A 27,449-nucleotide genomic window follows, 5' to 3' on the forward strand; every position below is an offset into this window, starting at 1 on the left:
TAGAATTCTGGTTATTTGATGAAATATCTATTTAACAAATTTGAACATCATTAAAAACCGGCATTGCATTTTCAACGAAAGGAAATAATGACAGCGAATTCTTATCAATCGAAAATTTCACTGTGAACAATATACCTTCAAAAATGTAATTGAACCGGTGTTTTAGGTTAAATGATCCAAGTCGGCATTTAATAAACCACTGCGGCAACATCATTTTTAATTTGAATTTATAAAACTTATGCTATGTCAGGACATCCCTGAGACTGAAAAATCTCACCAAAGACTAAATATGTTGTTTTAGACTTTAGGCCTGCACGATTCCCATGTATAAAATTCGACTCCAAGCCAAGCTACGAAAGTAATGTTCAATGATCATACATACAAAACTATGATTGGCGGTGATGCAAGGCATAACAAATTCGATTTCTCCCTTTTGATCTTCCAGGGGAGAAAAAGCAAGATTTCAAAATAAATCGTTTAGGAGTTAATCCATTACTAGAAAAACCTAGACCTAATGTTTTAGGTAGAGAGTAAAATCATAAGCGTTGGCCAACCAAAGCCAATTCAATGAAAATCACTCGCCATATTTTCCCATTAGTCGTTCTGCTGAGGGCCTTTTATAAAAAAAAATATTTCATCTTGAGCGCGGCAAAAATTTGGAATATGAGAGTTTTTCTCTTTGGCTCAAAAATTAAAAAGTTGCTAATAGCAAGTGACCACTTGCCGGCAAAATGCCTTATAGAAACTACCTTTCGATATATTTTCTAAAGGGAAGATTTATTTTCGTCAAACCTAATAGCCTTCCGAGGAGAAAGTGGAAATTTTTGCCTGTTATTTTTGTTAGGCAAAATTTCCGGCGAGTGTTTACTCCGGAGTTTCACTCGGTGCGAGGTATAAAATCGTCGCAAATCTTAAGCGAACTCAGACTCAGAATTCGAAGCAGTAACAATTCAGGTGAGGCACGTTATATTAGGTTCTATGTCCCAGTTTGGAAAAGAAATATCAACTCTAATGTATTAATTTCTCATTATATTTTCACCAATTTGCAAAACAGTGACATTGAATCAAAAATGAATTCCTGGCTTATATTGGTGTTGTTGGTGGCAACCACAATACAATTAACAGTAGGACAAGCAGGAAATTCTGATATTACCCCATTGATAAATAATCCAGCTTTAGTACAAAGACAAATCCGGTGCGTTTTGGACCAGGGCCCATGCGACACCACAGGACAGCAAATTAAAGGTAATGACTTGTTTTCACCAAATAGGAAATATGACCGAAATATTTTTATATTCATATGTAGCTCAAATACCGGCCATAGCTGTGCATCGAGTTCAGCCGGAATAATTTAAATATTCGATTGATTTATCATTAAATGAATTTGTATATGCCTACATAAAAATAACCTTTCATGCCAATTGAAAGATGTGTACTGTGCTCACAATAAAGAGGTGGCCTTTATATAATTAGATTTATGAGATATAAATTTCCTCCTTCGTTTTTTCAGCTGCAATACCAGAAGTATTAGGACGTAAATGTGCCTCCTGTTCTCCAACTCAAGCTGCCAATGCCAGGAAGGTGATCAACTTTGTTCAACAACGATATCCATCGGTTTGGTCAGCAATCCAAGCCCGTTACAGTGGATAATTATAAATATATACAATGGTTAAATATTCGCTTTTTCATTTCGCTTGAGTTGCTATGAATGTTGGCACTATTAGTGATTTTAATTAAAGAAAGTATGCAGTTTGTTGATAACAGTGATTTCAACAGTATTTCCATAAGCGGAGACGTTTTAGATAGTATTTTATATTTTTATAAATGATATGGTTACCGAAAATGACAAGAAAATTTATATTGAAATGTTGGGAGTTCAGTTCCATGCCATTCTTAGAAATAGCAAAAAATTGGATTCCCGGCGAGAGGTGTGAATATATTTTAAAAAATCTTTCATTAGCTTATAAAAACTTCTCAGCTCAACTCTTGTATTTATTTTGGTTTGCTATCTATACAACCCGTATGAATTGAGGAGACCTCATCATCTGAGAACGAATGTTCCTGTTTTAGCTGCTACCCAAAAGGTTTGGTGATCTAGTTCTTCCCCAAAATTGAACATCAGAATGCCCTTGATCATCTATTGAAAATTTGACTTACTACTGGTGAAGACAAGAACATTTCCTACCCTATTGATCTAGTGGGCCGTTTCAAGATATGATTTAATTTCTCTTCTACTTCAAGATGAAAATAATTTTGGTTTATGAAATAAGCATTTTTGTACAAAAATAAGAAACTGCGGGCGATGCCGCGACAGTAAATATTTGACGGATTAATCCAAATAAAAATCATTCGCCTTCAGCGGGATTTGAACTCGAATTCCTCGATGTTCGGCCGAGTGCTTTAGCAACCTAAGCTTTCAATACGTCCCTCGCTTCGATAGCTTAGCTGGCTACCGCACTCGCCCGGACATCGAGGGATCCGGGTCCGAATCCCGGTAAAGGCGAATGATTTTTACCTTCTGAAATTGTTGCATATTTTTGTATAAGTCAAGGAGTAGGTACCTCTCAGTCAAATTAGGATCACTAACCAATACACTATACCTATCATTCAAAATTAGCAGAAATTATTGCCACAAGCTACAACATTATTAAGTTTCGTAATTGTACAAGATACTGATGCAAATATAGTAAACAAAAAAGATCTATGAAGAGAATCGAGACTGTTAAATTATTCTGAATTTTACCATTGATGATATTTTATGTTCTAACAAAGGGCAAGGCTGTCGGGCTTAAAAAGCCATTAATTATGCCCTATCCCTTGTGGACTTTTCAAATATTGCCAATTGAAATTTTAAAATTGTAGTTTATAACAGAGACAATACATTTCGCCTGACGTTTCTATGTAAAAGTTTCGCAGCGTGGTTATGATTTTTCAATGAAAATCTAATTCTACAACGTGAATACTTTCTGCAATTGGGGCCAAAATCAACTAATTTTGGGGCCAAAATCCTTCTTTTCAATTAATTGAAATGTCCCATTATTTCAACTGGGGTAATTGACAGCCATAAAATCACACTCTGATGGCCTTAATCGTCCAATCTCTAGTATAACATGGAAGTCATTGTAGCACATGCTTAAACAAGTGCATGTTTTAGGTATGACCAGATAATAGGTTAAGTCTGAAATTTCATGTTTCTGCCATGGGCACATTACTCACAGGAACTCCCAACTTTTGGCCGAAACATGTTTGTGTCGTTAGTTATTTTTTTCTGAAGGCCCGCCTGACCTCCGCGAAGGGTTAGTCAAAGTTAGGCAACCTTTAACAATCGCGCAAGTTAATATTCAGTGCCTCAGGAACAAAGTAAACCTGCTGGAAGTGGCTATAAATGAGTGTGAACCAGACATTTTCTGTATAACTGAGCATTGGTAAAAATATGAAGAGCTAATGGTTATTTCACTTTCAAATTACTCCCTAATGTCCTCATTCTGGCGGACCACGTAAAAAAATGGAGGTGTGGCCAAAACGTACATAGTAGAATAAAGGGTACTATTAACTCAATTGACGTGCCTGTGAAGGAAGAAAAAACTTTTGAATGTGCAGTGTGTTTCCATGAAACTCCAGTGGGATTGCTTGTGCTCATTTCCATCTATAGATCACCAACTGGTGATTTTCATACATTTATTAAAAAACTGGACCAACTCTTTTGCTCCTTGTATGTAGACAACCGGATACTCGTCCTAAACGGCGACCTCAACTGTAATCTCCTGGTTGACTCCCCTCACAGATCCGAATTGCTGAATCGGTTCAAAGCTTACGGCATGGAATGTTTTAATGATAATCCTACCAGAGTCACTCCCACCCTCATTGATTACGCTGTGACCAACCTTAGCCAAGAAAAAGCAGTAACAACTGTTAGTGACCTAGGTGTAACAGACCATTGTATGGTGAAAATAAGTATTGATACTAACCAATCAATGGAGAGCCTAAATGATAAAATTTACCTAAAGCGGTCTCTCACTCATGGAAATATACAGCATTTTCTGCTCCTTCTACAGTCCCAAAACTGAAACAACGTCTACGACCCTAAGTCAGTAGGCGAAGGTTTCAATTACTTTTATTCAATTTTCAAACACAATTTTGAATTGGGTTTTCCAGTAACACATATAAAATATTTCACAGAACAAAATGTAAGCCATGGCTAACTGACGAGATCTGTTACTACTCAACTATCCTTAAAAACTTGCTATCTCCGGTGAAAGTTCAAAAAATCATGAACAAAGGTTACTATATAAGGAATTTCAAAAGTATTACCGTAAACTGATTTCTACCATGAAAAGAGCTTATAATGATAATAAGTTACTTAATTCCAATAATAAGTTCAAAACTGAATAGGAAATAATTAATGATTGTAGAGGTAAAAAAATTCACAACTCACTCTCCCAAAACTTTGTAACCCTGAAAATAACACTGCCATTAGTAATTCATCTTTAGCTAATAAATTTAACAAATACTACATGACAGCTCCTTGCCCAATTATTTCTCCAGCCAATGTGCTCTTTGCAAATACACCATTGCCAATGTTGCCAAGCCCTGTCCTGAAACCAATCTAAAAACTATTGTCTCCTCACTCAGAAACAAATCCAGTGCTGGCCCAGATGAAATTCCTGGTAAAGTTGTTCGTCATTGTTTTGAAGCCATAAAAGCACCCCTTTTATTTTTAATTAATGAATCTTTGATACAAGGGATTTTCCCATCCCAATTAAAAGAATCAATAGTAGTGCCCATTTATAAAAGCCATGGCTGTGTCAATGATTTGAACAACTACAGACCAATAGCCATCCAAAATACATTTGCTAAAATATTTGAAAAAGCCATGTATATGCAAATAACATCTTATCTCAAAAAAAACTTCCTATTTCCAAATTCTCAGCATGGATTTAGATCTGAAAGATCTACCACAACTGCCACATGTCCAGCAATCGACAGCATACTTAAGTCATTAGATGCTAAACGCAAAACTCTTAGAATGTTTTTAGACTTGTCAAAGGCTTTTGATAATGTAAACCACAATAGACTACTAATTAAACTCAATTGAATAGGAATTAGAGGAATTCCTCTAAACTGGATGAAGTCCTATATTCATAATCGCACTCAGAAAGTAGTGTTATCAGTTGATGGGTCCAAATATTCATCTGAAGCATACCAAGTTAACAAAGGTGTTCCACAAGGCTCAACCCTTGGGCCACTCCTCTTTCTGATATACACCAATTACCTACCTAACTGCTTACCAAATAATGATGGAATAATACCAGTGTTGTATGCTGACGATACTAATGTAATAATATCAACACAAACATATCCCAGCCTTAAGGAAAAATCTGTCATACTTGCAATAAACAAGTGGTATACAGACAACCTTCTAGACTTAAATGTAAATAAAAGTAAAATAGTATACTTCACACGCAATAAGAACGTGTCAGATGATCTGCTGGTAAAAATCAATGGCCAATCAATTGAGCATGTGACAGAATGCAAATTTCTAGGTATTTCTCTCTGGGCAAATATTTCTTGGGATACTCATGTAAAAGCCCTTCAACATAAGCTCAGTTCAACTTGCTACTTATTAAGACACCTGTATGAAACTACAAGGAAAACTGTGCTACTCAATTTATACTATGAAGAAATTTATTTAAATATAACCTACAGTATAATATTATGGGGATCAGCTGCTATTTCTCACACCATCTTTATAATGCAAAAGAAGCTATTAGAATTATCACCAGGAAACCTCACAATTCTCCATCAAGGCCTATTTTTCATGAATTAAATTTGCTACCACTCCTGTGCATCTACATTATGTTTCTAATTCTATATATAAAAAATAACATTGGCAACTATTCTCTTAAATCTTCCTATCATCATCATTACACCAGAGGAAGGAATGACATCCATTATGGGAATATAAGAACTAAAGCATTGAAATTAGGACCCAATGAAATGGGCATCAGATTATATAACAAACTACCCAAAAGTATCAAGGACACAAAGGGAACTGCTGCATTCAAGCATAAATTAAAAATAGATCTACAGTTCAATATATTCTACTTGGTTGATGAATATCTCAACAATATTCTTGACCAGTAAGTTCATACCTTTAGTTTCTAGCAATGGTCATGGTCTAATTCTTGTTGGTGAGCAATGATTTTTCTGAATTTGATATTGCATGTGCATGTTACAGCCAATGTTCCTGGGTTTGTGCCAAACATTTATGTAACTATGATCATCATTTCTTTTATGTATCTTAATTGAGCGTGTGTCTTTGCCCCTCTTTGACGTGCCTTATATCATGTACATACACCACCCACCTGGTATTTTTGTATTGTGATCTCTGGGCAAATAAAAAGTAATAATAATAACTTAAAGAGTCAGCAGTGATGATATCTCACTCATCCTTTCATGGTATATAAGAAAAATTGGTTCTGATTAGCTCACAGTAAAATTCCCCAGAGGGGCAAAATGCCAACTCACTGCTTGTATTAAACATAACATTTCAGTCCCTGTTATCATCATTGGTCTCATCCTTTGTCACTGTCATTGCCTCGCGTGTTATAACCGTAAAAGAATATTAACTCTGCTTTCATCACCATAAGAAAAGCTACCGGGGGAATGAAGCAAATGGATGTTTTACAATAGGGCACACAGATTTACGTTGAAAATACAATGAAGGCCTGTGAGCAACTAAATTTTTCAGAGGCAAGACCCTGCCTAGTGCATCCTATTAGGTATCCCTACTAAGTTTTCCAACCCCACTTATGTTGAAATGCTCTCATTTGAGGACTCCGACATCACTGCAAAATTTCACGCTAGCACTACCCATGCTATTACTAACCATTTAAAATCGCCCTATTGTTGATAATGCAGATGAACCAATTTAAAGGAGAGCCAAATAAAAGGAGAGGAGGATGCATGGCAAATCTGAGCTTAAAAAAATTGAGAATCAGGAAAAACATTTGTTACTGATATTTTAAAAGGGAAAGAGGAACAAGAAGAGCAGAGTGGATTTATGACAATATAATATTATTTCTAAGGCATACATAATCCCTTAGGCAGAGATGTCCTTCGATAATTGAGGAAACGCTTACAACCTTCAAGATTACTTTGTCCAAAGGTGACCCCAGTGTTCCTTTATTTACATCAAAGAGTACAAAAACTCAATTTTATGAATCAGCTACAATTAAATAAAGAAGCCTTATACCACTGCTACTGTACAGACCGTGGATGCACATAATGTGATGTAGATTTATTTAGATACCACCAGGAAGTTTCCTTACCATTTTTCAAGAGCAATTATTAAATTCGGTATCACATTAATAGAATTCACTAAATATTAGTTAAATGCAGATGACATCAGGTAAGCATGTGGTTATTTGGTAAAATTGGTTTTCCAACCATAATGAAGAACCAGCCTTCAATAAATCATGTAATTTTAGGTAGCTTACAATTTACTTGGAAGAATTTGTTCAGTAATATGTGAGGTGTAATAAAAACCACATGGACAGATAAAATATTTATGAAAATTCTGTACATTTTCAATCATAGGACAAAATTTAACATAGGATATTAACCAAAGGTATATTTTGCATGAGTTGAATTGACATTGTTATGCAGGCACATTGATATAAAATAAAAATTATTTTTGGACAAAAAAAAATAATATAAAAAACCCACACTTTAAACAAAATGCTGAAGCATTTTGGAGTAAGAAGTTATCAGAAAAAAATGCTTTCAAAAATAGATAACACAAGAGGGAACAGAAGATTAAAAAATCACAAAGAAGAGAGAACTTACATGAGAGGAGTATTCATATTTTCATTGCTGCTCAAATGCCATTTCTCACAGCCTCAAAAGAAAGTAGGCACAATACTCTAAAAATATATATATATATAATCGTACTATATACTTTATAATAAAGACAAACTAATAATTATAAAGGCAATTTCATATAAATGTAAGTTAAATCATTCACACGTAAAATACATATGTTGAGTCAAACATTCTAGGATTATACGCAGCCATCCTGTTACATACAATGAGTACACATAATATTTGTAAAGTCATTTGAGTATAACCAAGTAATTACAATTAAAACATTTTTCATAAAAATGTACTTTAATATAGGTACATATGGCAAGAAGACAAAGTGTGTTAGAAAGGAGACAAAAATTTCATTAAAAAAATTATTGTACCAACTTTATAAAGATTACAAAAATGTCACACTTACAAACAGTCTGTATCATAAAATATATAAAATATATTTTGATGGTAAGGCACCATTAAGTAAAATATTCTTCCATCTTCAAACAAACAAAGAGCCCTTATCTTACAGCAGCACTGGCAACAATAACCTTTTTGAGAAGTTATCTTACATCTTAATATTCTCAAAAATATTCAAGTCACTCCAAATCAGAGTCCATTTTCCTGTCATCACCGCCATAATCTTCCTCATAGTTATCACTCGCATAGTTTGCTGAGTCGTCATCAGGTTCATCACCAAAATCTTTTTTTGATTTGGATATTGGGCAGTCAAGGCACCTTTTTCAAGAAATATTACTTTTAAATATACACAAAAAAACATCGGTTTGCATTAAAATCTAGAGAATGCAAATAAAATATACTCCAAAATTCAAAAAATTGGCAACACTGGATTTAGAAAAGAGCTCTCAGTCACGTTATAAACTTGAATGGGATGTACCCTTCAAAAGTATACTTGGCATACTTCTTTGAAATAAAATTAGATAGGGCACTTATAAACATTATTAACTATGTCAAGGCCACACCTCACTGTAAAAGAGAGGTAAAAAAATGCAAATCTTTAAATAGGGGAATTATCCCTTGCCAAACTGCTGTTCTCCTACATAAAGGTTTGCAATCCCTTTACTTGACAATGACAGTAATTGCTGAAACCCAGGGCAATCAAGAAGTTATTTAAGTGGACTATATAAATATATTTTTTAATTTGAAAATTAATGATAATTTCCACAAAATAATGCCAGAACCTTACAAAATAAAAAAAATATTTATATACTTCTTTATATTCTGGCAACAACTATATTAACATAACAAATCATGATTACTAGATTCATCTTGCAGTTACATTATGGTAAGTTCAAGAAAATTAAACTGTGGCGAGAATTATAATATATTTAGTTCACATTACTGATTGAAGACTTAAGCATGAATTAAAGATTGCCATTAGTTAAGTACCGATTCAAGGTATGACTTTCCCACCACAGGTACACTTGGCAGTCAGTCATGTGTCTACGATAAATTTTCTGAACATTATAAATATAAAATTTTCTAGCAACGGCTATCTCTTCTTCAATTTGAACTAGAGTTATGGAGATGGTAAGAATAACCGTAGAGGAAATTGACGATCAGGTGTTAATGGAATGAAAACAGTAATGTGACAAAGGTGTTTGACCTCCAGAGAAAATAACAAGATTACTTTGGATTCTAACTCTGAGGTAGCAAAAAGCAAACTAATGGCTCCACTCAGTCCCGGCCCTGAAATTTTACTACGTAAAATTAACCTTAAAAGACAGTTTTGAATTGTTTTTGCTGCAAGGTCAAATGGCCACAACTACAAAGCTTGGGGATAGACTGCTATTTTACAAGGGTTAGTCATTTATCCAAGACTAAGCACACTTACTTGCTTTCATTGAGCCCGTAGTTGATGCAGGTGTGCCCAACACACTGGCAACAGCCATCATGGAACCAACGGTAAGAGGATGCTCCTGTTGACTGACAAGAAGTCTTGCACTTGTTCCACGACATACACTGACTCATGTATGCCACAGTACAATTGATGGTTGCAGTATCTTTTGTGTCAGGTGAAGTCACATCCTGCTCAGCCGTGTCTATAAATTTAATAGATATCATTGCAGTGGGCTGGGGGATTTGGAATATATTAGACATTCATATTAACATTTAGATTTGCCATTTTAATGCCCATTCAATAAGTTCTCTTGCATGACTCCTGATTGTATGCATGAGCATACATTTATCAATAATATCTATTCCAATCATGACTTTTGCTTATATTCATTTTATTAGATGATAAGGTGATGTTAATGCACTATCTAATTTAAGCTATCGAGTCAAGATTTTTTAAAACAGATACATACAAAGGATGATTACATGAAGAATTAAGTGAAAATCCATTAACTAATTTCCTGCCAACAAAAATTCTTGAGTGCAAATTGCACAAATGCCTTCAGTACACTTCACCCATCGCCCTATGTTCATTGCTTTCGCAAGTTATCCTAAACTGTGGGCTCCCATAAAGTACTTCTGCTACAGATGGTGGGCCGTGAATGTGTAAAGTTACAACAGTGAAAGCTTGGATTGACATTTTTGTGGAGAAAAATGGTAAGTGTAAAACAAAAAAGTTAATGTAATATATAATGACAATAAAATAATGGAAACTAATGTACTGATTCTTAAAAACCATTAAATGTTTGAAATAAAATATGAAATTGCACAACTTTTCATATGAAAATTAGTTAAAAGAAGAACTTCCATCATCACTGTTAAGTTTGCTACACCACACACCGAGTGAAAGTTCTCAAAACCATCGAGGTCATCATACATTAGGATGATATTTTACCTCTTCTTTATTTGCATCATACCTTTTATGTCTATGGGCTGTTGGGATCCACACAACCACTGGTATGTTCTATTGTTTGAAGTCGTAAATAAGAGCCATAGCTCGAGATTGCGCTGCCTGAGGCAGTCCTAGATCACCCTCCCAATCACTTTTTCCCTATTGAAGGAAATTCACCTACACCAACTCCCATAAGTCAGGATAACTTAGCAAATATAGGTACACTATACATTTTGAAATCCAGGCAGAATATGATAAGTTCTATATAAAACTTGCACACATAAATTCAACTATAATTAAGTGATAAAATACAGATTCAGGAAATTCTCAGTGCCTCATTGGGAATTCCAAATTGAGCATTTGATGCTAAAAATTTGCTACCTTCCAATCACATTCTACCCATAAAAGTTCCTGAATATGAATGTGTCTCATTCTTCTGAACTAAATAATTTTATTTAAATCAATCACAAAAATGTTTTTGTTTTTCACCAAAAAAGTATATGCATGTACCAATAAGGATAACTACCTGCCCACATCTCCATGTTTTATCGCAAAATGTTCTATAATACACCAAAGTTGTGAAAAATACACAGCGCATAAATAATTCAATAAGCATTCTCTTAAAATATAAGGGGAAAATGAGTTTCGAAAATGAATTTCATGCATTTAATTTTAATAGGCCAGTGACTGTTGTCGTAAGTTTCTCTCACTACCTGTGTGTTTGAGTTAGGATATTTATTGAAGTGACCTTTCAATCCTAAGTTTCAAACACTGGAGACTTTCCTTGGCAAAAATATTCCACATTAAAAAACTGATGCTTAATTTCCAAAGTGTGGCATTCAATATCAGAGAAACAATTTGAATCACACTAAGAGATTCAGAAGTTGACAAAAATCCACCATTGACTTACGAGTTCGCATTTTTATCTCCTTTTCTGTTATCTTTGGACGGAAGTAAGGAGACAAGTCAAAGTTAATTGGGTATGTGAATGAAATCCATCTCTGCTGAGGATCAGGCTCTGCCATGAGAGCTTGGAACAGTTCAGGTGTTGCATCAGGATAATCCTCGACGTGACTCTTATGGCCCAATGAATTGCTTCCTGATGTTCCTCCACTTGTGTTATTTGGTCTGGGGCACATATCTAGGTGAAAAATTAAGGGGGAAAAAACAAATGTAGATATTTAGCATTCAAATAAAAAGGCATTGATGGCCTCTTTGATATTTTGACTGTTGGCTAAAATATTTCCATGCCAAAATATTAAACCAGTAGCAAATAGTGGCATCTTTTCTTGACAATACACCTAGCCATTCAAATATCAAGCCTTCTTATGTTAAGCTATTTTCCATCACTCCTAACAACAAAGTTAGAACTGCTTAACCAGGGAATTATCTAGTCATTCAACCTTCAATGACAGAACTAATTCTCTGATCCCTTGTAGAAAGAATGGACAAAGCTGAAAACAACTCGTAAATTATTAAGTTAGTAAACATTAGTGCCTGGGATAAAAGCATCATGGAATTCACTAAAAAGTACACCATAAATTGGTGCTTCAAAAAAAATGTGGAGATGCCACCAGTAGAATTGAAAGGCAATGAAGATGAGGTCTTTTACCGAAGTTCATAGTTAACCATATGATGTGGATTGTAGCACATCAACTGCTTTGATCAATTAAATGGTGACTGGCAAGCCTATCCTAAAGACCAAGACTTGACAGTGAAGCTTCTTATTTCCTTTAATTGCACAGCTCATTTGTAGGAGTGAAAATAAATAATAATTAACTATGCTTGGGACTACATCCCACTTTTGGTGCTACATTTGAGTCCATAGTTTCAGTCAATCACTTTTAATTATTGCTTTGTACAAGGGGAAAGCAATAAGCAATTCAAAACTGAGAAAGACGGTGTATGAAAATGAATGACAGTGTTTAAAGGAGGAGAAATATTAAGAGAAATAACCAATACATCAGAGGCCAGAGTGAATAGTTAGTAATAGTGTTTCCTCATGAATTCAGTATGTGGTTTTGAATTCGATCTATTCGGAGATTTAGTTTGAATTTATTATTTTCCATATTTCTTCAGATTTTCTGTCAGCTTGGATGGCTGAGAAATTGCAGATATCTCTTTTTAAAGTAAGTTAATTAAATGTAACAATGGTTCAAATTAACTTTTAAACCATAGTCACATTCACTGGAAATACTCAATTCTTTTGAAATACGTGTAAAGCCAATCGTGACCTGTGATTTTCAGCTAGCCAGTTTCAAAATTTTTGGGAAAAGCTGTGAATATAGTACACAAATTTGCCATTGAACCACCAAAACCACCATTAAAATTATGACAAAAACACTTTGGATCATTGTTGAAGTAAGGGATGATATGGACTATAGAAGATGGATTCAGAAAACTTTTCTTAATACAATCTCGTTAACTTCATTTAGGCAGATATGTGACTTGACTGAGATTGAAATTAAAGATTACATTGCCAATAAGAAATAGATAAGATAAACATGGACTTGTCCACCTGAAAATTCAAATTACCAGTTTACAACAGATAAAAAAATCGCTCAATTCCTTTTTGATAGCAAATCCACGCTGAAAATACCCATTACCATTACAGTGATGTTAGTAAATGATTAATTATTACATTCAAACTATATACAGATATTGATTGTCTCTCTGTCAGCCCTGAGGGGAACAGAGTTGCAATAAATAGATAAACTGATCTTACTTTCGTAACGATACACGACCATTTTTAGTTAAAAATCCAGAACTTGTTGGCCACATTATGACCTCAGTTAGAAGCTATTTCTTCTTAGACACTAGTATCCAGCAAGCGTTATATGACAGGAATGTAGTCCTCCAAAAACAATTTAAAATCTGAGAGCTTCTTCGTATAACACAATATTTATGACAAGACTCACAGAGCATGTAGTTTCTCATTAGGAATTGTAGACACGAACTTATATAAGTATGGTTTTTCACTCATTGAGTGGAAACAATTCATCATCCAAAATAGGGTACAAAAATTCATTTTTAGGGAGAAAATGGTTCTCATCATTTACAAGATTTAACTTCTCATTTAAATTATATTCAGAGTTTCTTCGAATCATTAAACCACATACATTAAAAGTCTATGTGTAATGATAAACGGTACATTACTTACCTACACAGGAACAGCATTCAGAAAACAAGTAAGACAAGCAGTTGAAGCACTCTTTACAGCAAGAACAATTTTTTAAATCGCATTTGCATGACTGGGTTAGCATGCATTTACTGACTACACTGGCACAAACAGCTTCATTACAGCCGCCCACTTCTGATGGTGCTGTGGATAGTATAATCACAACGCTGACCAGAAACCAGCCGAGCAAAATGTGGGGCACGTACATTTTGCCAGATTCCATTGTGTGCTGCCCTTAAGGATAAAACACTAGATTAAATAAATAAGATATTACGCTTTATTTAAGTGAAAAGATTAAACTATACCTGCAAACTACTAATATATAGTAATATTACACAATCAAATTACACAAGGAAATGGACCTCATAAGGTGCGGTGAGAAATTGTTTCAACACCAACTCCACTCCTGCGTAATGGTAATTTTAAATTAAAATTATGGCTGACTAAAGAATACTAATGTGACCCATCTACGTCTGAAGGAATTTCCCAACGGAAATGGGGAAATGTTTCAACTAGGAATGAAAATTAGTCCTCCTGAAGACAAACGGAAAATATTCCATACACACCTTCACATACACTGCAAAAATTATTTAGATGTTTACTAGAACCCCACTGTAACCTAATACTCAGAAAACCGCTTCAAACCATGAAAATTTTCATTTCTGGGGAAAAACAACACTAACGAAACAAATAAACAAATGACGCTGCGCCTCTGGCGTTCTGTACATGAACTATTCACACGAGGAAGGCGGGAAGAAAACAGATTAATCGGGCAGGCCGGGTACTTATTACAGGTGTTTTCTGTGAAAAGTCAGCCGATAACTTTGGCTGAATCTAAATATTTTCCGTAACTTTGTGCATTAGAGAAGGAAGGAAAAGCAATCCCCTTGGATAATCTCCTCAAAAAAGTTTTCCTTTCAAAACTTCCTTGCATATTACGAGGGTCATCCGGAAAGTAGTACCCGTTCGTGCCGCATGAAGTGCTGACGACGCGAGTAGCCGCTGGACGAGGTCAGATAGCTTCAGTGGCTTGTCTGCCTTCTCTGAGCCAAGTTGCGTGACGCTAGCATTGCCTGTGTTGTTTCTGTGATTGTTTACAATGTTTAAAAAAATTGAGAACGCCGCCAGTTCTGAAGTGAGGGCAGTGATTAAATTCCTCAATGCAAGAAACGTTCGCCCATGTGATATTCATCGCCAATTAAAGGAGGTGTATGGAGACAATGTAATGGACGAGTCGTCTGTTCGGCGGTGGTGTCGCAACTTCAACATGGGGAGGGGGAACACACACGACGATGAGCGTTCGGGGAGACCGTCTGTCATTACAGACCAACTGGTGAGCTCAGTTGACGAATTCGTGAGGAACGATCGGCGCGTCACAATTGATGACATCTGTGAGCATTTTCCCAATGTTTCTCGAACAATTGTTCATGAAATTGTTAAACACCATCTGCATTATGCAAAAATTTGTGCAAGATGGGTCCCTCGCAAGCTTACAGATGAGTGACCCTGTATCTCAATGAGCTGGCGGCGAAGGACTATGCAGCAGGAATACAGAAACTTGTCACACGTTATGACAAATGCCTTAATTTGCTTGGAGATTATGTTGAGAAGTAGTTTAAAGTATCCTCTCAAATAAAATTTTTTATGTTTGTTAATATTTACTTTTGTGTCTTTATTTCACGAACGGGTACTACTTTCCGGATGACCCTCGTATTATCGCTCCTTTTTTAGTTTCAACCCTGTCAGTTTGGGGATAGAAAATTCGCCGCATAACTTCAGGATTCCAGGGTTTTACCAGAGTCTGTGGTTGTTTTGCCTCTTTAAGCACAAATGGATTTCTTTTTACGAGTTTATGGAACTATTTCATTTTGTTCATTACAGAACCTCGCTTAAAATCTAATTACATTGTAGGCATGTTACATATGTCATTTTGATTGACTAGTACAACCTATACGTTATTTCAATGCAATTGGTAACCTTTAAATTAAAAGCAATTCAGTCTATTGGAAAATTCACTGGCTATTTCCAGTATATTGAAATTTATTTCCATTGCATTTGTGCCGGTCATGGTTTCCCAGGAAGATCTGGAACCCGGAAACTCACATAACTTAGATGGAGCTACAGGCGCCCGGGAATCGAACATGAGCACTCCAACAGTAGTCCGACGCTCTACCACTGGACTACCGCAATCCCTATGTGTATATGTCTCAATTTCGCCCAAATAAAGACCTCTATCTATATGTAGAAATTCAAACTTCTTTGCACTCATCTTTAAGTATACTAACTGTAATGCCACAACAGAACTTTTTCTAGCTCCTGTTTACTAGGTACCATTATCCATTATTAGCCCAAAGTATCCATTATTAGCTCCAATGCCCTAATAACCTCAGACCTCAAGTCAAAGTCATACATTCCTAATGATTACTTTAATGTAAATGTCATATAAATGATTTGCCACTCACATTTTCTAGATTATGTGGTACATTTTAAAGTTCGAAAAGATGATTATGAGTGATTGTTTTCAGGGTCCAAGCAAAATCCATCTCTAATAAGTACACTACTTTTCATGATGTATCAGAGAATTCTCATAGAATGGCCAATGGCTTAGGTCATTGGCCATTCACCTGCCATGTGTCCATTAATGGCAAAAAGCATAGAAAACTAATGAGTGATATTACCAAAGTTCAGCAAATTAAATCAAACCTTTTCTTTTTCGTGACAATAATCTCATTCTCACTCTCCGAGCGTTGTGAAATTTTCTAATAGGGAAGTATAAGTAGCCTACAGCAAAACTATTTTGCCATCAAACTCCTCCAGACCTAAGACCAGCACTCCTTAAATTTACTTTCAATACAAAATAGCATAAGGTACTGGTAGTAGAGGTAGTCCAGGAAGTAGAGCGTTGGACTGATGACTGGAGGGGCCCGGGTCCGATTCCCAGGCAAGGCATTGGGCACCTGCAGCTCCACCCAAGCTATATGATTTTTTGGGTACCAGATCTACTGTGCCGTAAATGGCACAGGGAAAGGAACTGGCCCCCCTACCCTGGTGTGTGAATTTCACACGCCGTATAGGGCTTAGTACTGGGTGAACTCAAACATCACTTACCAAACCGACCTTTGGGTTGTTTACTGTGTTTATGGTTTACTGTACTTTCAATATAAAATTAAGTTATATTGAAGTACCTATTAGACAATTCTGTATTATTGTATCTACCATTTGTCTGGATTTGGCTTGTCATATTAAATACTTTAGGCCAACTGTACAATAAAAGAGTATAGCTGTTTTAGAATCCATTTTTTTAATCTATAGAAGTGGTTTACAAATTAAATAACATAATTACAAAAAAGTTTGACAATGGGCATAACTGTACAAAAGAAATCATCTATGGCCACTCATGTTATTTCTCTCCTCCAGATAAAAGCAATGCCCAAGTTTGTACAATCAAAATACTTAAAAGAAACTATATCATTTACAGTGTTGAAGCCCTACCCACACTCTTCATTTCTCATCACTTGGACTATCAGGATCTTTTGACGAAGGAGCCTCTGATCTTGTCCCAGCCACAGCAGCCCTCACTGAGACCTCAAAATCAGCTGGCTCAATTAGGTGCTTCTGTCCGTGGGGAGGGGGGCCAAGGATAACTTCAATTTCATTATAGTTGAGGGTCTCCTTCTTTAGGAGCTCTGAGGATAGCTAAGAGTCAAAGACAAAGGGAAAATGAAATACCTACAATAAAATAGCCTTGCATTTTACATTATAATGAGGAAAATGGAAAAAAATATTGAAATCCATTTTTTTTGCCATTCCTGGTATTTTAATTCCTGTTAGGCATAATATGGAAGAAAATATTTAATACCAACTTTGCAATGAGTTCGCATTATGTAAAGTCAAAATAATCTTGGCTATTCCACATTTATTGTTATAAAAATGATGCAGGTTTCAGAGGATACACATTTCAGAAGAAACTGCTTAAATACCAATGGGGTGAGAAGTCATTGGCATTGGGAGAATAGGAGGCCAATGCCATAAAAATGTTTTTGGCATCTGCTTGATGACTATTTGACAATGTGATCAGGTCGTTTGAGGCTGATGGATAAATTATTGGGTGTGCATAAATTCCTAGCATCAATCACTCAAATTCACAGGTTAAAAAAATATGACAACTGGCCCCTTAACTTCTAGGATATCAATCATTTGAATGGTAAAAATTCTTTTCTCTAGGAGCTTGGCCAAGAAAAGTCAGCATGCATATGTTATAAAAATGACAAAAGAGTGGAAGACTGCTGGGTGGAAGAAATGGCGTGGACTTTTATAATATATCAAACCTACAAAACTTCTTCTCACACACTAAAGATTTAATGGAAAAAGTAGAGTTTATAGTTTAAATGCAAGTGCTTGGCTGCAAGCAAGGGGAAAACGGGAAGGAATTTTATGGAAATAACGAATTTCATTCCTGTTTTAAAAATAAAAACACAGCTTCCCAATTTGCCAAGCATTTCTAAGTCAACGACCAGCAAAGTGATTCAATTCCTTAGGTTTCATATGGCGGAGCTAAGTGATGCTGTCCCCATCCTCCATACTGCCAATGACTTGTCAACCTGTAAGTACACATCTAAGATGTCTTCTGTTTTGTTTAACCAATGATGATATTCAACGTCAAAGCCTGGTTCATTATCATAATAATATATTAGAAATTACATTCTTTTCATTATCATAAATTTAAGTTCACTTTGGCAGATAATATGTGAAGAAAGCAATGGTATTTTTTACAAGTGAAGACACAACGTTGTTAGACATGTCCAAAGAAAATTCCAATTTGAAAGTTGAGTATTCCAGTTTCCATTTCCTCTCAATTTCATTCCAGAAAACAATATGTGTGTATTCCCATTACTCCTGAATTCTTTATCCTCATACAATTTGTGAACTCGAGCAACATTTACATACTATTTTTATGTACTCTGGTATACCTTATTGCCTCCATGATCTGCACTAATATTAATATGGGTTAGCAAAAATACACCGCATATGATTACTTATTTGATATTTCAAGGGTTGTAATCACAGCACTTGAAACAAGGGCTTTAATAAAAATTACCATACTTTCAAAGTAATGCACACAATTACACCCTGAAACAACATTCTAACGGTATTACTTTTCGATTGTCTCAAGAGAATTTGAAAGTAAACTGTTGCCATGTTAAGGCATTCAAAGAATTGGAAACATTCAATTTTCATCTGCTGTAAGATGAAATATTAGCCCAGAAAAGTAACCATATTTTGTGACTCAACAATGATTGAAATGAAGAAGTCCAATTCAAATTCCTGGCTTTACACATCCAATAGATGTGTGATATTCTCTAATAACCACAGCTCCCTATGGTCTATATTCTTTTCCCATCTTTCTCAGGCAGAGTGTACATTCTATAGACATATAAGAACACAATTTAGATCAAGCACTTTACCATCCTTTTATCAGGTTAGTTCATTGAAATTCTTTACTCACTTATCAGATATTCTTCTTTTGTGTGGTATTTAAAAGAAAGATAATGATGGTCATAGTTTTTTACAGCAGGGGAAGGTATCAGGAAAAAGTAGTATGTAATTAGTTCACAATGGTCATTAAGCTTCAATAAAATTGGAAGGAATGGCATGGATGGGAAAATTTGGAAGCATGGATAACATGAAAGAGGATTAAGAATTTTATCATTACGCCAATGAGGTTTGTTCAAAAGGTACCTGAACTTTTTGAATCGCGAGCCTTGAGTTGATTACTTTTTAATCTGCTTGTAGGCATTGTGTCTGCGGAAACTTCCCAAATCACCACCTTCAACCACTTACTTGATATCTTGTCTTGTTGATTAGTTACAGCCATTCATGTGAAGGGGTGTTCGTGGAGTGCGGCAGAAAATCGTATCCACAAAAATGAGCTCTTTGAAGGAGCAACGCTTTTCTGTGAAATTCTGCGTGAAACTCAGCAAATCCTTCATGGAAACTTTTAAGTTGATTATCAAGGCTTATGGTGAGGATATTATTAAACATACCGCACGCAATGAATGGCTTACTTGGTTCAAAGAGGGGCGGCAATCAGTAGAAGACAAAGAACATTCCAGAAGGCCATCATCTTTAACTGATGACCTCCACATCAAGAAAGTGAATGATCTTGATCGTGCAAATAGACATTTGACTGTCAGGGAACTTACAGAAGAGTGTGGTATCTCGATTGACGAGACTTATGAGATAGATGGTACGAAGAGAGTGACAAAAGTATCTACAGTTACGTATTCTCAATAATGTTGAAAGTAGGCTACTAATATGCATAAACAAAAAGCAAGTGCAATGTGAAAACATTAACAAGAATAAAATTTATGATAGGAGGAAAGTAAATTCGCCAACCTCGTTGATAAGATGTTAGGATCATCAGTGGCTGAACAAGTATTTAAGGGGACCCATGTGTGGTTCGAGAAGTTAACGAGAAGAACCATCATTCATGGCATGGTGAAGTAGCAAGCTCTGAGTTTAAGGTGACAACTTCATCGTCGACTTCAAAAGCTCGTAGATTCAGAGGGTTTCCTGCCACAACACATTTTTAATGGTAAAAAGACATTTCCCTTCGCGAAGAAGACACCAAAGTGAACCTATATTTGTGAACATAACAGTAGAAGAGAATTCATTGGACCACAAGGTAATGAAAAGCCATCTCATGCTACTATTTTGCCCAAATCTGAGCAGCAATTTGATAATCAAACCCCTGCTTGTTTATCATTCAGAAACTATGAGCCTTCAAGAACCGTTAAGTCCCAAACAGCATGCTATATATGATGTGGAGGTCACAGGGAAGTTTTGCATCGTACCATACGTATGAGGCATCGCCCAAATAAGGCAGTTGCAATGCATGCCATCAATTTATTTAACGATCATTCTTAGTCATATTTTTATAAAATTATAAGCATTGGCGAAAATAAATGTCTCTAAACAGCTTTCTAGTAAAAAGGAATTAAGTACCTATTGTAAAAAAATAAACAATTTATTTTGATTCTTGTTTTTTATGAATCAAGTTCAAATTTCCGGTTGCTTCATTCCACAATAGAAGAAAAGTTGAACAAAATCCAATACAATCCTATACAATTTATGCGTTACTTTCCTTGAATAAACCTAGTACATTTTTTATTTTTTGCAGCATGGAATGCATCATTACATTTTACATTAATTTACAAGCAAAAAGTTGTATCACCAAACGAGTGTTTCACATTACGAGAAGATCGCAGAACGGATTGGGCTCGTATTTATAGGATCCACTGTACTTCAAAGGAGACCCTGACCAATAATTTTTTAGAGAAGTATTTTTTTGTAATAAAAAAGTTAGTGAACATTTTGAACAGACCTCGTAAAATAAGATTTCATGTGAAAATGCATACTAATATTTCTATCAGCTTTCACCCTTACGTAGAAGATAGTTTACCATTTCCAGCTTATCCATGTGTTCCTTCAACAGATCCTCCGTCCGTTTGTATGCCTTGGCCACCAATTTACTCGCTTCTTGATCCAGTAAATGACTTAATTTTTTGCTGTAAGGCTTCCTTAAAAAAGAACCTGAACCACCACCTAAAGAGGAGAGTAATTTATACATGCATATTTACATAAGTTTTGTAGAAATAGAATTGCACTCAATCTGGGATAATAGCGAAAAAATTCAAGAGAGATTTCATTACTAGCATTGCTAAATTCCTAATTCATAAATTAAATATTGTCAAAATGTTTACTTAAATGTTTGTATTTTGGGTATTTACAGTTAGTTTACAATTACGGCATTGTTTTTTTCCATGGAACCATCAAAAACCTTAACCAGTAAACTACCGTAATTAATAGATTTTCACAGCTCTTACGAATTTCGTAGTCATTTTTTCATTATTTCATCTGTCAAACAAATGATAATTCTTATCAACCTACCAAAATATGGGCTGGAAAAAAATGACCTTCCTCTTAGAGGAATGGAGTGGAGGAATGAAAGGTAATGGTTTCATTTCATAATATCCTTGGTTGACTAGCTTTGCAGAAGACTCCTTTTTTTTAATTGTTTCTTTTTTTTTAGGCAACTGACAGCTAAGGTTATTTGCGCCATTAGAGATGGATGGTAGGGGAGGAAGGGTGGAGAGAAATTCAGCATCAGCATTAGCCTACTCTAAACAAAGGGTCCGCAGTTTAATGTCCCATTTGACAGACAGCATACCCACACAGAGCCCTCCACAAAGCACCTCAAGTATGGATCGGGATACCACTGAAAAATATCTGCCATCGCCAGGATTCGAACCCGGGTCCTCTCAGTGGGAAGCCATTATGTTAGCCACCACACCATTACGATCCCTAGGAAGACTCCTTCCTTAAGGAGAGAGAAAACTCATAGGATCCACGTTGATCACATATCTGAACATCCGGGTGCAGGCATTTACCTCTCCTTACCCATATCACTCAGTCATTAGACAAGAGAGGTCAAGCTCAGTGTGGCATTGAAGTTCAGATGTCAGAGGGAACGCGGAGGGAGAATTGCTAGTCTCTTGATGGATGGGATGCAAGTGAAATGGAGGTCATAATTGCCCACAAAAGGAAATAAATAATAAAAACTGGTAACAAGTCTAATGTCCTCTCATCTCTCTAGAAATTCCTTTGAGACATGAGCTGAAAAGCTTCCAAGTGTATTCAGGGGCTGCCACCTAGTGTTTTTATTACGACTCCTCTCATGCTCTCTCCTGAAGATGCAGAGTGGAGTGTAGAACAGAAGCAATATAATGACCTTAGACTAGGGCTTGATACCTCTCTTATATCCAACAATCAATGATAACATGAATGCCCCCTTACCAGAAGGTAAGAGGTGGAGCACTTTGCTAGAAACAAAGAATGATCTTGAAATGTAATGAAATAATTGACTTTGTAATTCCACACACTTTACTTTACTTTACTTACAAAGTCAATTATTTCATTACATTTCAATATGTTATGCAAATTCCACAAAGTTACGCCTGAGACAACAAATTTTAAAGAATGATCTATTGGGATTCTACCTTACAGATATTTTACTGTATCTTGGAGCAAACAGTTATGGGATAATCTCAAGGAAGAAGATCCTAAGGCCAATAAAAATAATTACGAAGAACTCCAATGGGATGGCAAGTTATGGGATGGCAAAGTTATTTCAAGAGCCTTATTTGGCAAAATACTTCAAATTCACAAGGATATGATACCCTGGTCACATTATGAGAATGGATGATGCTGACATCCCCATGAGGATGGTGGCATGGCAATCAGAAAGAAGGAGAGGTAAAGCAGGTTTGAGTATTGGTGGACTGCTGCTCAGTATAGTGAGATATTGCGGATGATTCTAAATGAGGCTAAGTTTAGTGATCGATTGTAGAGCCAAAGGTGAGTAAAAAGACAATACATCAGCTAAAGAGAAAATTTCAATGGCAAAATATAATACAGTGAAACTTCAAATGTATATTTTTTAGGGGTCAGTGAAAAAATAAGGCTAGGAAAAACCTCTGATCTGAGGGGAACATGTTAGGAAAGCAAATTAGGGGGAGGAAAAGGATAGAGATGTAGACTGGAATGAGGGAGGGTAGAATGCATGCAAAATTGAAGAGCAGTTTCTTTTAGTGTTCGGTGTTAAGATTTTCTTATTTACCTGGGCTAAGGAATTTGGTGTACAGCGTACAGTCTGTATCTATCCAATAAACTAACCTTAAAATCGTAGACAACCAAATAATAACAGTGAAAAAATATAGTGAAAAACTGTGGATTGGGGAAATATTTTAAAGGTGTACTTTCATCATTTAATAATGAAATATCTCGCAAGATTATAATAAAATAAATAAGATAAATATTAACAACTGGGTTCTATGGCTGTAAATCAAAAGGACCTAACATTGAAAATTTTGAAGTATGACTTCTCATTTTTGAAGGTTACCTATACACCATAAGGTTTCCTGGATATATTTATGGATACTTTTTTTGCAGAATTTCCACCTCCAATTCCATTTTCAATGTTTCTATTCTCTTTCGACCTTTTGAAAGGCATATTCATCAATATCAATATGAGCAACAACTGTGATGACATTGTAAGTGATTTAAAAAAATATCACTCCTACCAGAGAAACCAAAACATAAAACTTACAACAGTTCCGATTGATACACTGATGGATAACTAGTTAAATGATTATTTTAAAATTTGAGAAACACACACGATAAATAAAAATTAATACTGAAGAACTAATTTTGATGAATGAATATACATAAAATAATAAGTAACTTGGTTAAAAACAAAACTTGAGATAAAAATAAAATAAAAATCAGCTCATCATCTCCGTAAGATTTTATCCCAGTGTTCAGGAAAATAAATACAAATATATGAGGTAATTTTTGCACTCTTTTCAGATAGATCTGTCAGGGCCATTAAATTAAATGATATGAATATACGGATAGCGTATATCTGGGATCCATATATTTGAATTTTCATGGTATTTTAATAATATCTATAGCTGCACACTTTTCATTTGTGAATAAAAAAATACTAGAGAATAAAATGCAGACTTGTTAAAGAATTTTGAAGACCCTTGGTTTTGAGCAAATAAGGATATTACTGACCTTCCCCCATAGACCCACTGCCTTCTTCAGGAAATGAAAGGAGGCCGATCACCTCACTCATGCCAAACTGACGTACTTGGGCATACGCCATTCGCGTCACTCGTTCGAGGTCATTGCGGGCTCCAGTGGTCACACGGTTGAAGGTGAGAGACTCTGCAACGCGCCCACCAAGAGCCATGCACATTTTCTCAAAAAGCTTTCAAAAAAAAGGACAACAAGTCATTAATTCAAACTGCAGAGTTTACTTCCAATGGTAACAGTATATGTGGTTACTTTTCAGATAAAGGTCTATATTGTAATTTTTATAATGACACCGTTAACAAACTAAACATTAAAGAATATTTTTTCTCTGAAATTAAATAGTGAAAGCCAGATAGTGATATGATTTCACCATTTCACCATTGATTACACTGAAATAGAATGGCTTAGGTATTTTTTCCAAACCAAAATTGAGGTACACTCACCTGTTGGTCAGAATACAGTCTCTGATCACTTTGGGCATACTGAGCAAATCCCAGGGACATGTTTGTTCGTGGTACAATGGTAACCTGAAAATCAGTAAAATAGAGATTTTTAAAAAAACAAGCAATGGGACTCTATTAAAATAACAGTGGACCAATCTGTAGCTTCAAAGAAATATATTTGCCAAATACTTTTGCAGCTACCTTGTGATGCTTGATTAAGAAGCTAACAGAGCACGACAAGCATATGCCTTTCAGGTTGATGTTAAACAGATGACCCAAAGTCTAAATCAGTGATTATCAAACATTTGAGTCCATTGGTTCAACAAAGCAATTCTTTAAGGGCATTTTGGTCTCTGAAATTTTTACTAGAAGAATATTTGTAAATGGGTTAAATTGGTATTTGGCACATTTGAAAATATATGTTAATGTACTCATCAAACCTCACAATAGTGGCACCTCAAATTCACATACTATGACTTTGGATAATACTTAAATGACTTAATTTAACTTTCTATTGCCTGGTTTTCATTTCATATTATCAATACTGCAAACACTAAAATACATTTATGAACTAAGAATTTGCATATAAGCTTGTAAATCTAAACATTCTTATGATATGAAGATCTCTGATTTCTATGTTTGCCATTGATTTTTATGCATGCATTTGTGAGTTTTCAAGTTCCAAAGGGAAACAAATAAGTCAAGAAAAAACTTGTAGACCCAGAGATTATGAATGGGCAGACACAATAGAAAATATAGGAGCATGGTCATAAAATGTGATTTTTTCAATATAATTTTATCTAATAATGAGTTACCACTATGACTGCTATTTAGATCTCTTGCAATTGAAAATTCAACTTACAGGTAATTCACAGGGAAATAAATTGTACCCTGTGAATTACTTTTTCTACCAAGATTCTCATCATATAGCCTCATTATATCAGGATTCCCAGTAAGGAGTGATTTTTTAGTGATTTTAAACAATCATTTTATTGAGATTCCCCTGTACTTAAGTTAGAGATTTGACTCATCCATTTTCTCAGTGTTACCAAATTAGTAACTTCTTTCATACTTTCATATTACTGGTATATCAAATTCACATTGTTTTATAAAAAAAATCACTTCTTGGCATATATCTCTCCAACTTTTACCACAAACACTCCTCGAGTGTCCCATACCCACTCGCTGCATTCAGTCAACAGTAAAACTTGCACCTGCTTTATGTCTTAGGCAAAGCATAAAAGCTTTGCCCAAGACACCCAAATTTCACTTTTCTATCATTTGTGAGGACAGTTTTATACACAACCTTTTTTGCTTGGATTGGTATAGAGTTATTTATTTCAGTCCTGTCTGTTAAACATTATTATTTTAAGTTATTTAGGCTGAACAGCATTTTACATTCAATTATGGAAATGTTACTCAGATGGGAATTCCTGGCTCAAATAGACATATTGTGTGCTCATCCCCAAGGGATTATCACAGGGTACCAAATGGGATAGTTGATATTTATATCTCACTTAATCAATATACTATGTCATGCCTAATAAATTCCATGCTTTCTTGGTCTTTTCAAGGAATAAACATGACTACGATTCCCACAATTATATAACAAAAATGACTCCATGACTTACACCACAACTTGGTGCATCGAAATTCTTAGAAATGACACTTCTCGAACATACAACTTCACACCTTGAGCAGAGCATCCGTGGTGGGCAGCATCCAGCCGACGATGGCGTGGCCTGACTCGTGGCAAGCCACCACCTTCCTCTCAGATGGAGACACAACGCTGCTCCTCTTCTCAGTTCCTCCGACCACTCGCTCAATTGCATACTCAAGGTCGCCACCGACCACCTTCTTATTTCCATATCGAGCAGCATGCAAAGCAGCTTCATTACATACATTAGCTATGTCAGCCCCTATTACAAGACAAAAAAAAAACAAAATTTATTGTAGTGTACTTCAAAAGTTTTGATGAAGTGAGTATTCATTTTAACATTAGAGTGAGACATTTCATGGATTTGAAGAGAACATGGCGAACAGTTAACATAACTCAGATATGAGTATACAACTCATAAAAGAATTTACATACATTTGCATAAATCATTTATAAACACAAATATTAAATAATTAACAAATGAGAATGAGGTGAGTGTACTGAAACTCACCATGAGATCATGATACATAATGGCTATGACTTCATGAATTAAATTAAACACCTTCTTGATAAACAGTCCGTGGCCCCACAAGTCACGGCCTGATTAGTCAGAGGGCCACGCTATCTCTTTATTGGTCACCGGTAACCTTTAACCCTCAGACACCATTTAAAGGTATCCCTGCATTGGAGGCCATTCCCTGACCACTACCCTCCTGTTCCCTATCCCTCTCAAATACACAGTCGACTATCTGACCTCCTCCGAGCATCCACAGCAAGTTATACCCTTTTCACTCGATGATTCACAGGTTAGTGAACATTCCCATGACACAAACCAATTACAAAAAAGAA

General features: G+C 35.5%; 3 protein-coding genes across 7 annotated transcripts in view; 1 reads left to right on the top strand and 2 right to left on the bottom strand.

The window, feature by feature from the left end:
• The first annotated feature begins 854 nt into the window (after nucleotides 1-854).
• LOC139694308 (ejaculatory bulb-specific protein 3) lies at nucleotides 855-1,673 on the top strand. Its single transcript, XM_071592788.1, has 3 exons — nucleotides 855-954; nucleotides 1,055-1,245; nucleotides 1,511-1,673. The coding sequence occupies exons 2-3, from the start codon at nucleotides 1,071-1,073 to the stop codon at nucleotides 1,648-1,650; spliced, it is 315 nt and encodes a 104-aa protein (XP_071448889.1). The 5' UTR covers nucleotides 855-954; nucleotides 1,055-1,070; the 3' UTR covers nucleotides 1,651-1,673.
• Nucleotides 1,674-7,554: 5,881 nt separating this feature from the next.
• Nucleotides 7,555-14,518, bottom strand: cv (twisted gastrulation BMP signaling modulator crossveinless). Of its 5 annotated transcripts, none has more exons than XM_071592737.1 (5): nucleotides 14,408-14,518; nucleotides 13,824-14,075; nucleotides 11,574-11,804; nucleotides 9,710-9,917; nucleotides 7,555-8,592 (listed from the first exon to the last, which is right to left on the bottom strand). In XM_071592737.1, the coding sequence occupies exons 2-5, from the start codon at nucleotides 14,062-14,064 to the stop codon at nucleotides 8,454-8,456; spliced, it is 819 nt and encodes a 272-aa protein (XP_071448838.1). In that variant the 5' UTR covers nucleotides 14,065-14,075; nucleotides 14,408-14,518; the 3' UTR covers nucleotides 7,555-8,453. The 5 variants fall into 5 exon arrangements, with proteins under 5 accessions (XP_071448838.1, XP_071448841.1, XP_071448843.1 ...); XM_071592740.1 differs by having other exon boundaries at nucleotides 13,824-14,070; nucleotides 14,408-14,512; XM_071592742.1 differs by lacking the exon at nucleotides 14,408-14,518 and adding an exon at nucleotides 14,204-14,276 and having other exon boundaries at nucleotides 13,824-14,070.
• Nucleotides 14,519-17,123: 2,605 nt separating this feature from the next.
• Spg7 (SPG7 matrix AAA peptidase subunit, paraplegin) overlaps nucleotides 17,124-27,449 on the bottom strand; it is a gene marked incomplete at its 5' end in the record, with an annotated part of 34,151 nt that continues 23,825 nt past the window's right edge. Inside the window, 5 exons of the mRNA XM_071592562.1 lie at nucleotides 17,124-17,537; nucleotides 21,304-21,446; nucleotides 24,480-24,675; nucleotides 24,944-25,027; nucleotides 26,636-26,862. Of these exons, the coding sequence (XP_071448663.1) occupies nucleotides 17,343-17,537; nucleotides 21,304-21,446; nucleotides 24,480-24,675; nucleotides 24,944-25,027; nucleotides 26,636-26,862 (845 nt within the window). The remainder of the gene's footprint in view (nucleotides 17,538-21,303; nucleotides 21,447-24,479; nucleotides 24,676-24,943; nucleotides 25,028-26,635; nucleotides 26,863-27,449) is intronic.

This window comes from Hetaerina americana, unplaced genomic scaffold, assembly GCF_022747635.1.
Source record: "Hetaerina americana unplaced genomic scaffold, ioHetAmer1.1.p SCAF_5, whole genome shotgun sequence".
NCBI classification, from domain to species: Eukaryota; Metazoa; Arthropoda; class Insecta; order Odonata; family Calopterygidae; genus Hetaerina; species Hetaerina americana.